The 13727-nt window shown below is 41.6% G+C and overlaps 1 protein-coding gene across 4 annotated transcripts in view; it reads right to left on the bottom strand.

The window, feature by feature from the left end:
• ipo13b (importin 13b) overlaps nucleotides 1–13727 on the bottom strand; it is a 146847-nt gene that overhangs the window by 94657 nt on the left and 38463 nt on the right. For all 4 annotated transcript variants that reach the window (XR_010019923.1, XM_063064376.1, XM_063064375.1 and 1 more), the window contains 2 exons: nucleotides 9481–9621; nucleotides 8299–8440 (listed from right to left, as the gene is read on the bottom strand). Coding sequence is in view for 3 of the 4 variants with exons in the window: in XM_063064376.1 (XP_062920446.1) it covers nucleotides 8299–8440; nucleotides 9481–9621 (283 nt within the window). In the remaining variant the exon portion in view is untranslated. The remainder of the gene's footprint in view (nucleotides 1–8298; nucleotides 8441–9480; nucleotides 9622–13727) is intronic.

Raw genomic sequence — 13727 nt, 5'->3', positions numbered from 1 at the left:
CACCTCTACTTCCTTAGGAGTTTACAAAGATTCAGCATGACATCTAAAACTTCTATAGATGTGTAGTGCAGAATATATTGACTGGATGCATCCTGGTCTAGAAACATCAATGTCCTTGAATTGAATTGAATTGACTTTATTACTTACATCCTTCATATATACCAGGAGTAAAAACCTTTACGTTACGTCTCCGTCTAAATGTGCAATTTATAGTAATTTATAATAAATAGCATGAAGAACAGGACAGTCAATATAACATAGAAATACAATTGTGTCAGCATGAATTAATCAGTCTGATGGCCTGGTGGAAGAAGCTGTCCCAGAGCCTGTTGGTCCTGGCTTTTAAGTTGTGGTACCGTTTCCCGGATGGTAGCAGCTGGAACAGTTTGTGATTGGGGTGACTCGGGTCCCCAATGATTCTTTGGGCCCTTTTTATACACCTGCCTTTGTAAATGTCCTGAATAGTGGGAATAGTGGGAAGTGTGGGAAGTTCACATCTACAGATGCACTGGGCTGTCCGCACCACTCTCTGTGGAGTCCTGTGATTGAGGGAAATACAGTTCCCACACCAGGCAGTGATGCAGCCAGTCAGGACGCTCTCAATTGTGCCCATCAACCATCTGAGGTGAAAGAGGCGCTGTTGTGCTTTTTTCACCACACAGCCAGTATGCACAGACCACATGAGATCCTCGGTGATGTTTATGCCAAGGAACTTAAAGCTGTTCACCCTCTCAACTCCAGATCCATTGATGTCAATAGGGGCTAGCCTATGTCCATTCCTCCTGTAGTCCACAATCAGCTCCTTTGTTTTTGCAACATTGAGGGAGAGGTTGTTTTCTTGACACCACAGTCTCAGGGTGATGACTCCTTCTCTGTCGGCTGCCTCATTATTATTTGAGATTAGGCCAATCAGTGTAGTGTCATCAGCAAATTTAATTAGATAGGAGATGTGGGTAGCGACACAGTCATGGGTATACAGAGAGTAAAGGAGGGGGCTTAAGACACAACCCTGATGGGCACCTGTGTTGAGGAGCAGAGGGGCAGAGGTGAGGGAGCCCATTCTTACCACCTTTCGGCAATCTAACAGGAAGTCCAGGATCCAGCTGCACAAGGCAGGGTGAAGGCCGAGGTCTCTGAGCTTCTTGTTGAGCCTGGAGGGAATTATGGTGTTGAATACTGAACTGTAGTCTAAGAACAGCAGTCTCACATAAGCATCCTTCTTCTCCAGATGTGTAAGGACGATGTGTAGAGCAGTGGCTATTGCATCATCTGTCTATCAGTTGTGTCGATAGGTGAATTGTAGGGGGTCCAGTGTGGGTGGTAGCATGCTGCAGGTGTAGTCCTTGACCAGACTCTCAAAGCATTTGCTTATTATTGCGGTGAGTGTGACAGGGTGCCAGTCGTTCAGACATGTTACCGTGGTCCTTTTAGGTACAGGAACAATGGAGGATGTTTTGAAGCAGAAGGGCACTCCACACTAGGAGAAAGTCTTTAGAAAAGTAGTGGATATGGCCCAGTACATCACAGGTAAATCCCTCCTCACCACTGAGCATATCTAGATGGAGCATTGTCACAGGAAAGCAGCATCCATCATCAGGGTACCCCACCACCCAGGTCATGCTCTCTTCTCACTGCTGCCATCAGGAACGTGGTACAGGAGCTTCAGGATTCACACAACCAGGTTCAGGAACAGTTATTAACCCTCAACCATCAGGCTCTTGAACCAGTGGGGATAACTTCACTTGCCCCAACACTGAACTGTTCCCACAACTTTTGGACTCACTTTCAAAGACACTTTATCTCATATTTTCGATATTTATTGCTTATTTACTTATTATTACTTCTTTTTTCTTTCGTATTTGCAGTTTGTTGTCTTTTGCACTTTGGTTGTTTGTCTGCCCTGTTTGGGGGCAGTCTTGCATTGATTCCATTATGGTTCTTTGATTTACTGAATCTCAGGATTGTATATGATGACTTTACTTTGAAACAAACTGGTCACAAAATTCTTACACCAACATAAATTAACTTTGAAGAATTACTAAGGATGACCACTGAGAAAGAGAGTTCTTCCCAGTAGCTTGCCTTAGTGATTCTAGGAACCCATTGCAAAAAACCAGTGGGTTAGTGGTACCACAGTTCTTAACAAAAAAACAGCACTCTTACTTGTTATTTCTTTATAAGGGAATACATTGTATGTATTAATTCAGATGGACATTTAATAGAGCTCTACAAACAATAATAAACAAGATGTTGAGTGAAGTAATAATGAAATAAAAATAACCCATTACTATAAAGCCCAGTGGACTAGCACTTCCCTCATTGGAGTTTAGAAGGATGAGAGCTAATCCCATTTAAACATACAAAATTCTTGTGGGATTTCAGGAATGATGTTTCTCTTGGTTTAGGAGCCAGGAACTAGGAATCACAATGTCAAAACAAATGGTTGTCCATTCATGGCATAGATAAAAAGTTTTTTTTCACCCAAAAGTTAGGCATGCTTTGGAATTAACTAAGAAAGGCGCCTTTGCAGTCTTGGTCACTTGCCTATTTTAAGATGGAACATTGCAATTTTAGATATTAGAAGAACCAGGAAATATGGATTTCATAGAGGAAAGTGACACATGGGCATGTTTTTGTGGAATGGTAGAGCAAAAGGGAAGGGCAATTTGCCTACTTCTGCTTTTATATATATAAATAAATATAAACATAACCATGATTGATCTATTGCATCACTTCCATTTCCTCACTCTGCAGATCCAATACCAACTCACAGAATTGAAGCAGATATACTAAACACTGGAACATCATAGAACAATTGGTTTTTTTTACATAAAAGTGCCTCATCAATTGTTTACAGTTTCATAACAGCGTTTAAAGCTATCTGAACAAAGTATCTAGCTGATAATTAAAAAGACTTTGCATCATGAAACATAAAATTGTGTTAATCTTCTGTAAAAAAGCCCATCGTTTCTAAGTTTCAATGTCAAAAGTTAGTGAGCACGCAAATTCTATGATGTAATGTAATCCATGACTAGAATTAGAGGCATAATGTAACAGTTCACAGGTCTTTGAGTGTGTGAAGTTGCAGGTTAAGTCAATTTTTCAAACAGCAGTAAATGTCAGGCTTTGAGGCATTTTAAGAGTTTTACTGAAAATACAATTTCTATTCAGTTGCCACTATACTTAATTTATAAATCAGCACATAGCAACTCTGATGTTTAGAAATGCCTAGTCCCTATACCCTTCTATCCCCCATACCCTTCTATCCCCCATCAAGAAGGCCTTAAAGCTCTCTGCTTCTTTCGCAATAGAAGTTTTGTCCTTATACCTCTACTCCATTCTATCCCCCTTGGTTTAGTCCCTTCCCAACTACATCCAACAACACTTCTCATGCTCTCGACCTCCTCAATAGCTTTCAATTCCCTGGCCCTTACTACCTCATTTTCACCATGGATGTCAAGTCCCTATACGTTTTTATTCCCCAAGAATAAGGCCTTAAATCTCTATACTTCTTTTTCAATAAAAAAACAACCAGTTTCCCCCCCACCACCACCTTCATCTATCTGACAGAACTGGTCCTCAACCTCAACAATCTTTCCTTTGGCTCCTCCCATTTTTTCCAGACTCGAGGAGTAGCTATGGGCACCTGCATGGGCTGCAGTTATGCCTGCATTTTCGTTGGCTATGTAGAACAGTTCATGTTCAAAGTCTTCTTCAGCAATGCTTCCCAACACTTCCAGCAACACACACAAAATACTGGAACAACTCAGCAGGCCAGGCAGCATCAATTGAAAAAAGTACAGTCGACGTTTCGGGCCAAAACCGTTGGCCCCTTCACCCACACCTCCTCCATTTCCCAAACACCTGCACTCACACCATCTTCCTGCCATCTTAACAGTGATAGAGTTCCTCTTTTCCTTACATACCACCCCATGACCTTCCACATACATCATTCTCCACAATTTCCGTCAGAAGAGGCATTTAAGAAACTCTTACACCATAAGACTTAGGATCAGAATTAAGCCATTAGGCCCATCAAGTCTGTTCCACAATTACATCATGGCTGATTTACTATCTCTCTCAAATTCATTCTCCTGCCTTCTCCCTGTAACCTTTGACACCCTGAATAATCAAGAACCTATCAACCTCTGTTTTAAATATACTCAAACTTGGTCTCCACGGTGGTCTGTGTTAATGAATTCCACAGATTCATCACCCTCTGGCTAAAAAATTTCCTCCTCACTCTGTTATAAATGAACGTCCCTCTATTCTGGGCTGTGCCTTCTGGTCCTAGACTCAACCACACCTGGTCTATCTAGGCTTTTCAACAGTAAATTGGTTTCCATTAGAACCCACCCCATCCCATCTTCAAAACTCCAGCAAGTTCAGGCCCAGGGCTATCAAATGGCTCCTCATATGTCAACCCTTTCATTCCTGGAGTCATTCTCATGAACCTCCTCTGGACCCTCTCCAATGCCAGCAAATCCTTTCTTAGATAAGGGGCTCACAATACTCTGAGTGTGGTCTGACCAATGCCTCATAAAGCCTCAGTATCACATCCTTGCTCGAGTCCTCACAAAGTGAATGCTAACATTGTATTTACCTTCCTCCTTGCTAATGCTACAGTAATGCTACAGTTGTTATGGGAGACTTCAACATGCAGGTAGACTGGAGGAATCAGGTTGGTACTGGACCCCAAGAAAGGGAGTTTGTGGAGTGCCTCCAAGATGGATTCTTAGAACAGCTTGTACTGGAGCCTACCAGAGAGAATGCAATTCTAGATTTAGTGCTGTGCAATGAACCAGATTTGATCAGGGACCTCGAGGTAAAGGAGCCATTAGGAGGTAGTGACCATAATATGATAAGTTTTAATCTACAATTTGAGAAGGGAAACCCGGAAGTGTCAGTATTACAGTTGAACAAAGGGAACTACGGTGCTATGAGGGAGGAGCTGGCCAAAGTTCAATGGAACAATACCCTAGCAGGGATGACAGTGGAACAGCAATGGCAAGTGTTTCTGGGAATAATGCGGAAGGTGCAGGATCAGTTCGTTCCAAAGAGGAAGAAAGATCCTAAGGGGAGTAAGGGGAAGCCGTGACTGACAAGGGAAGTAATGGACAGTATAAAAATAAAAGAGAAGTATAACATAGCAAAGATGAGTGGGAAGCCAGAGGATTGGAAAACTTTTAAAGAGCAACAGAAGGTAACTGAAAAGGCAATACGTGGAGAAAAAATGAGGTACGAAAGTAAACTAGCCAAGAATATAAAGGAGGATAGTAAAAGCTTCTTTAGGTATGTGAAAAGGAAAAAAATAGTTAAGACCAAAATTGGGCCCTTAAAGACAGAAGCGGGTGAATTTATTATGGGGAACAACGAAATGGCAGACGAGTTGAACAGGTACTTTGGATCTGTCTTCACTAGGGAAGACACAAACAATTTCCCAGATGTAATAGTGGCCAAAGGACCGAGGGTAATGGATGAATTGAAGGAAATTTATATTAGGCAGGAAATGGTGTTGGATAGGCTGTTGGGTCTGAAGGCTGATAAGTCCCTGGGAGCTGATGGTCTGCATCCCAGGGTACTTAAGGAGGTGGCTTTAGAAATCTTGGACGCATTGGTAATCATTTTCCAATGTTCTATAGATTTAGGATCAGTTCCTGTGGATTGGAGGGTGGCTAATGTTGTCCCTCTCTTCAAGAAGCGAGGAAGAGGGAAAACAGGGAATTATAGACCGGTTAGCCTGACGTCGGTGGTGGGAAAGATGCTGGAGTCAATTATAGAAGATGAAATTACGACACATCTGGATAGCAGTAACAGGATTGGTCCGAGTCAGCATGGATTTACGAAGGGGAAATTGTGCTTGACTAATCTTCTGGAATTTTTTGAGGATGTAACTATGAAAATGGACAAGGGAGAGCCAGTGGATGTAGTGTACCTGGATTTTCAGAAAGCCTTAGATAAAGTCCCACATAAGAGATTAGTGGGCAAAATTAGGGCACATGGTATTGGAGGCAGGGTACTGACATGGATTGAAAATTGGCTAGCTGACAGAAAATAAAGAGTAGCGATTAACTGGTCCCTTTCGGAATGGCAGGTGGTGACCAGTGGGGTACTGCAGGGTTCAGTGCTGGGACCACAGCTGTTTACAATATATATTAATGATTTAGATGAGGGCATTAAAAGTAACATTAGCAAATTTGCCGATGACACAAAGCTGGGTGGCAGTGTGAAATGTGAGGAGGATGTTATGAGAATACAGGGTGACTTGGACAGGCTGGGTGAGTGGGCAGATGCATGGCAGATGCAGTTTAATGTGGATATAAGAACGGGAAGGCAGATTATTATCTAAATGGAGTCAAGTTAGGAAATGGGGAAGCATAACGAGATCTAGGTATTCTTGTACATCAATCACTGAAAGCAAGCATGCAAGTACAGCAGGCAGTGAAGAAAGCTAATGGCATGTTGACCTTCATAACAAGGGGAATTGAGTATAAGAGCAAAGAGGTCCTTCTGCAGCTGTACAGGGCCCTGGTGAGACCACACCTGGAGTACTGTGTGCAGTTTTGGTCTCTAAATTTGAGGAAGGACATTCTTGCTATTGAGGGAGTGCAGCGTAGGTTCACAAGGTGTGGGACTGTCATATGTCGAAAGATTGGAGCAACTGGGCTTGCATACTCTGGAATTTAGAAGGCAGAGAGGGGATCTTATTGAAACATATAATATTATTAAGGGATTGGACATGCTGGAGGCAGGAAGCATGTTCGCACTGATGGGCGAGTCCAGAACCAGAGGCCACAGTTTAAGAATAAGGGGTAGGCCATTTAGAACAGAGTTGAGGAAAAACTTTTTCACCCAGAGAGTGGTGGATATATGGAATGCTCTGCCCCAGAAGGCTGTGGAGGCCAAGTCTCTGGATGCTTTCAAGAAAGAGATGGATAGAGCTCTTAAAGATAGCAGAATCAAAGGTTATGGGGATAAGGCAGGAACTGGATACTGATTATGGATGATCAGCCATGATCACAGTGAATGGCGGTGCTGGCTCGAAGGGCCGAATGGCCTATTCCCGCACCTATTGTCTTACCGCCGACTCAACCTTCAGTGCATCCACAAATCACTAGCTGCATAATACAGTGACAGGTAAGAAATAACAGTTCACTGTGCAAAATTTCTAATTATAAATTCACTCAGGAGTGTGAATTTAATGAAAGGCATTTCAGAAAAAAAATGAATCTCACCAAGTGTCTTTGCATCAAAATGTGATAATTAAATGTGGTGCACCTTTCCACTTTTTAATTATAGTTAAAAATCTGTACTCCAGATACACAAGGCACTGGTAATGAGTACATCACCAATTTCAAGCAGAAAGGTAATAATTAGAAATTCGACACAGTGATGTAGTTTTTTTTTTACCTTTCCTGACTTGATGTGCAACAAATAACATTTTTTTAAACTGTTGTAACTGCACATAACCTGTGGAATAAGCAGAATTTTAAAATACAATGTAGTTTTAAATCCTGAACCAAAGAATGTCTCAGACGAAGAGCGTATGGGAAACTGACCATATCTTCGGGTTCACAGTAGTTACGAATAAGAGTGAAGAGAAATGAAATGCTAATTCATTTTTCTGGAAAAAGACAAATTTCAGTTGCTTGAGAAAGATGATCCTGCCCAAGTAGATTGGAATCATGGACTTACCCATGAAGTAATAAATGAGCTATTGGAGGCCATTTATGAGGAAACAGTGGAAATACACATGAAACAAATACCCCTCCATTAAGCCTGAAGATTCACATTCAAAGTTTTAGGAACAGCTTCTTACTCTCCGCCATCAGATTTCTGAACAGACCACGAACACTACACTATCTGCTCTCTTTTTGCACTAATTATTTTTATATCTAGTTCTCATTGTGGTCTGTAATAAAATTTATATATATTGCACTGCACTGCTGCTGCAAAACAACAAACTTCAAAACATTATGTCAGAGATAATAAACCTGATTCTGATTTCAGAAGATCCATTCTGCAGGGTTCTGAAGAAACATTTATAATCTAAAACTAAAAGCAAGACAATCTGGATGCTGGCATTCTGAAACAAGTAAAGGAAGAAATAATCAAGAGGTTAGGAAGCACACCTTAAACAAAAGTGGTGTTGATTTTTCTTGTAAAATCCAAAAATCAAATACTTCTCTATATACAACAATGCAAAGCCATGAGAAGAATCACACTATTCATTATTATGCAACAGCAGTTCGCATGATATGTTTGGTTTTTAGAAGACTATAAGTATATTCTTCATACCTGCAGAGTATACCAGAAGGTAAGGGTTAAAGAGCTGGTAGTTTCATTCACTGGGTAGTGACCTGGTATTCCTGTACAAAACATGATCATGTTGACAAGTGCAAGAAAGGTCTGCCAGTGTTCTACTTGCTCCAACAACGTTCTGCACAGAAAGCAAGAAGCTTTGGTTAAGAACGTTATCAATAAACATAATTCAGAAGTGGCAAAAAAAAAACAAAAGGTAACTCATAGACTGTGAAAGCTTTACATTAATTGAGTGTAATAGTAAATATTTAAAAACTGGTATTTTAACATCATTACCATTTGAATACTGATAGATGGTTCAGGTCTTGTTGCAACCAAACTGCTCAGAATAATAAAGTAATTTGATTTAAAAAGTGCATTATACCAAATATATAGACCATCAGTAAGGTCACAGAAATTACCTACATATCTTTCCATATACATATTCAAAAACTTTTTTACATTCAGATTTGTATAACAAAAATATTGCTTTCCCTTCCTGTACAAACAACTGGACAATACAGTAATTAACTTTGCCTAGTAGTAATCAACAAATTGACTGGGTAGGCTCTTGCCTCCAGCCCATACTCCTATGTTATAAAGTTTATACTTTGTTATTTTTCCAATGGCCATGCTTTGTTTAGTTTGAGAACTAAAACATGGAGTTTTACTCTTCTTGTCCCCAAGCCTAATTACTCCCTCTTCAAATCTCTTAATTATCAAATTGATAAATTATTACTCTGTTATTTTGGCAAAAGTTAATTTATTGGTTGAGATGCTGATACATTTGCTTTATCTAGTGATAAAATTTCTTCACATTGAAATACACATTGTACTTCACACTCCCAAAAACTCAGAATATTTCCAACATTTTCACATCAGCAGTTCCGAAAGGGTTTCTCACTTCGACTACTTTTGTTTATTTAAACACAAATTCTCCCAAATGTTAAGACTTGTATAATAAGCGTGTCACTTGCTGGATTAAACAACATAGGAAGATGTGATGATACCTATTTAAAAAGCTCTCTCTAAATATTTGAAACCCAAGCAGGTTATTTGTTCAAGAAAAGCAAAATACAGTAGGTTTTAATTTTAGTTTCACATGATTATCCAGATGAGCTGAATGCATTGTAATAACTGACAAAACAAGACTGAAATGTAAAAGGTAAATAGCAAAACCTTGAGTGATTTTCTCCAAGTGCCACAGCGATTCTGCAGATGCCATGTGATGTTTCCATATCTCCATTTTGGACAGCTTGTCTCAGCTGCTCCTGCAGCTGCAAGACTTGTGGGATCAGCTTTAGTAACGTGTTTACATATCTGTAGGTTCCCAAAAAGAACCAAGCATTAAAATTAAGGAAGAGAAAATCCACATGATACATGATAACATTTTGGTACTCAAATTCCAGGAGTAGTCCACACATTCAAAATAGATGAATGAAAACAGGCACATTCATATAACCATATAACAATTACAGGCCATCTCGGCCCTTCTAGTCCGTGCCGAACTCTTACTCTCACCTGGTCCCACCATTCAAAGCACCTAATTCTCTTAAGTAGCATATACAGTCATATACCGATATAAAGTTTGATATTTATTTTTAGAATTTATATACTAATGTGCCAGTCCTCTGTAAACATCTAAACTACAAAAAGTAGGGCAAACTAGTAAAGTAAAATATTCAATTTGAAGGAGATATCTCAGCAGCTTAGTATCTTACTGACTGCGTAACCCACAGAATGAACTCTGTCCAATGTTATACTGAACTAATTAAATAAATAATTTAATGGCTAACTAATCACTTCTGCCTAAACAATGTCCATATCCTTTCATTTTCCTCACATTCATATGCCTATCTAAATATCTCTTAAAAGTCTCCAATGTTACTGCCTCTTCCACCATCCCAGGCAGAACATTCCAGGCACCCATCACGCTCTGTGTAAAAAAAAATTGCCCCTCATATCTCCTTTGAAATTACCCCCTCTCACCTTAAGTACACGCCCTCTGGTACTATACATTTCAACCCCGTCCTATACCTCTCATAATCTTATAAACCTCTATTAGATCTCCGCTCAGCCTCCATCGTTCCAGAGAAAACAGTTTGTCCAACCTCTCATTTTAGTATGTCCTCTAATCCAGGCAACTTCTTGGTAAACCTTTTCTAGACCCTCTCCAAAGCCTCGACATCTTCCTATAATGAGGTAACAAGCGCTGTTTGCAACACTCCAGATGCGGCTTAATTAGAGTTTTATAAAGCTGCAACGTAACTTCCTGACTTTTGAATCGGACTAATAAAGGCAAGTATACTATATGCCTTCTTCACCATCCTATCAACCTATGCAGCTACTCTCAGGGAGGTAAGAACTTAGACATCAACAATTTTAAGGATCTTGCCCTTAACTGTGTATTGCCTCTTTGCATTTGACCTACCAAAGCACAACACCTCACATTTGGTCAGTTTAAGATCCATCTGCCATTTCTCTGCCTATATCAGAAAATGATCTATGTCCCGTTGTATTCCTTACCAGTCTTCTAAACTATCCACAACACCATCATATCATCTGCAAACTTACTAACCCACCCAGCAACATTTTCATTCAGGTTATTTAAATACATGACAAACAGTGGGGGTTCCAGTACAGATCCCTGCTGAACACCACTAATCACAGAGTTCCAACTAGAGTGTCCTTTCGACTATTAGTCCCTGTCTTTTAGTGGTAAACCAGTTCTGAATCCAAACAGCTAATTCACCATGCATCAGATGCATCTTAATCTTCTGGGTGAGCCTCCCATGAGGGGCTTGCCTTACTAAAATCAATGTAAACAATACCAAAGAAAACAACATCCACAGCTCTACCTTCATCAAACACCCTCATCACCTCATCAAAATACTCAATCAAGTTAGTAAAACATGACTTGCCCTGCGCAAAGCCATGCCAACTCTCCTTAGTTAGGCTATGGTTTTCCAAATGTTCATAAATCCTACCCCTGGAATCCTCTCCAGTAACTTCTCTGCCACTGATGTGAGACTCACCAGTCAATAGTTTCCAGCATTATCCCTGCTACCCTTCTTGAATAATGGAACAACATTAGATACTCGCCAGTCCTCTGGAACCTCACTATGGCGCAAGAGGGCATGCAGATTTTGGTCAGGACCCCAGTAATCTCTTCACAAAATATTCTGCAGATGCTGGGGTCAAAGCAACACTCACAACATGCTGGAGGAACTCAGCAGGTCGGGCAGCATCCGTGGAAAAGATCAGTTGACGTTTCCGGCCGGAACCCTTTGTCAGGACTGTAGAGGGAAGGGGCAGAGGCCCTATAAAGAAGGTGGGGGGGAGGGTGGGAAGGAGAAGGCTGGTAGGTTCCAGGTGAAAAACCAGTAAGGGGAAAGACAAAGGGGTGGGGGGAGGGGAAGCAGGGAGGTGATAGGCAGGAAAGGTGAAGCAGGAATAGGGGAAAACACAATGGGTAGTAGAAGGAGGCGGAACCATGAGGGAGGTGATAGGCAGCTGAGGGAGGGGGCAGAGTGAAATAGGGATAGAGGAAGGGAGGGGGAGGGATTTACCAGGTTGGAGAATTCTGTGTTCATACCAAGGGGCTGGAGACTACCTAGACGGTATATGAGGTGTTGCTCTTCCAACCTGAGTTTAGCCTCATCATGGCAGTAGAGGAGGCCATGTATGGACATATCTGAATGGGAGTGGGAAGCAGAGTTGAAGTGGGTGGCTACTGGGAGATCCTGTCTGTTTTGGCGGACGGAGCGGAGGTGCTCGACGAAGCGGTCCTCCAATCTGCGTCAGGTTTCACCGATGTAGAGGAGGCCTCACCGGGAGCACCAGATGCAATAGGTGACCCCAACAGACTCACAAGTGAAGTGTTGCCTCACTTGGAAGGACTGTTTGGGGCTCTGAATGGTGGCAAGAGAGGAGGTGTAGCACTTGCGTTTACAGGGATAAGTGCCGGGTGGGAAATCCGTGGGGAGGGACGTGTGGACCAGGGAGTCGCGGAGGGACCGAACCCTGCGGAAAGCAGAGACGGGTGGAGAGGGAAAGATGTGCTTAGTGGTGAGGACCTGTTGAAGGTGGCGGAAGTTGCGGAGGATAATGAACTGGTGTAAAGTGCTCATTAAGGACCTCACTCACATCCTCCACATCCAAGCCCTTTCTACTCGAGTAGTCCTACTCTTTCCCTAGCTATTTTCTTGCTCATGATGTATGCATAGAATTCCTTGGGATTCTCTTTAATCCAACTTGCCAATGACTTATCTTGGACCCTCTTGGCTTTCCTAATTCCCTTCTTAGTTCTTTTCTGGCTTCTTTATAATCCTCAAGGGCTCTGTTTGATGCTGGCTTCCTAAGCTTTACATACTTCTTTTTCTTCATTAAATTCATCACCTCTCTCGACATCCATGGTTGTCTTAGCTTGCCATCCTTCTCTTTGCTTCTTTCTGTCCTGTATTCTGTCCAGTTGGTCCTTAAACACCCTCCACACATCCAATGTGGACTTGCCTAAAAACAACCGTTCCAAATTAACTCTCTCTAGCTCCTGCCTAATGGTCTCATAATTTACCCTGCTCCAGTTTAACACTCTCCCACAAAGGTCCATACTCATCCTTTATCTATAGCTATCTTAAACTTAAGGAGTTGTGATCACTGTCCTGTAACTGTTCACCCACTGAAAGGTCAGTCACCTGGCCAGGTTCATTACCCAATATAAAATCCAGTACCACCTCTCTTATATTGATACTGAAATCCTCCTGGATGCACCTAACAAATTCTGCCCCATCTAAACTTCTTACACTCAGGAAGTCCCAGTTTATATCAGGGAAGGTGAAGTCCCCTGTTGTTTTTACACCATTCCTTAATCTGCCCGCCTACCTGTTCCTCAATGTCCCAGTGGCTAATGGAAGGTTTGTAGTATAATCCCTTCCTATTTTTGAGTTCTACCCACTCAGTAGACAAGCCCTCCATTTTGTTCCCTCTGAGTGCAGCTCTGATGTTGAACTTGATTAGTAGTGCAACTCCCCAATCTCTTTTACCTTTCTCTCCACCTTTTCTAAAACATTGAAACCGTGGGACATTAAGCACCCATTCCTGTCCCTCTCTCAATCCAGTCTCTGTAATGGCCACAATATCATAGTGAGCATGCTCTGTTCATCATCTTTACCCCTAATACTCCTAGCATTAAAACACACACACTTTGAGCTATCCACCCCATCATATCTATTGCTTTACTCCTGCTTGTTTTTATTAGCCCCTGACATTACCTTCCTCTCCATCTGTCCACTTTAAGTCCTGGTGCTCTGCATTCCCACCCCCCACCAAACTAATTTAAACCCTCCCAAGTAGCACAAGCTAACCTCCCAGCTAGGGTATTGGTTTCCCTCCAGCTTAGGTGCAATCTGCCCTTTTGCACAGGTCAC

The sequence above is a fragment of the Mobula hypostoma genome, chromosome 12, assembly GCF_963921235.1.
Source record: "Mobula hypostoma chromosome 12, sMobHyp1.1, whole genome shotgun sequence".
Classification (NCBI taxonomy): Eukaryota; Metazoa; Chordata; class Chondrichthyes; order Myliobatiformes; family Myliobatidae; genus Mobula; species Mobula hypostoma.
The sequence above is the reverse complement of the archived record's forward strand: the minus strand, read 5'-3'. Positions and strand labels throughout refer to the sequence as shown.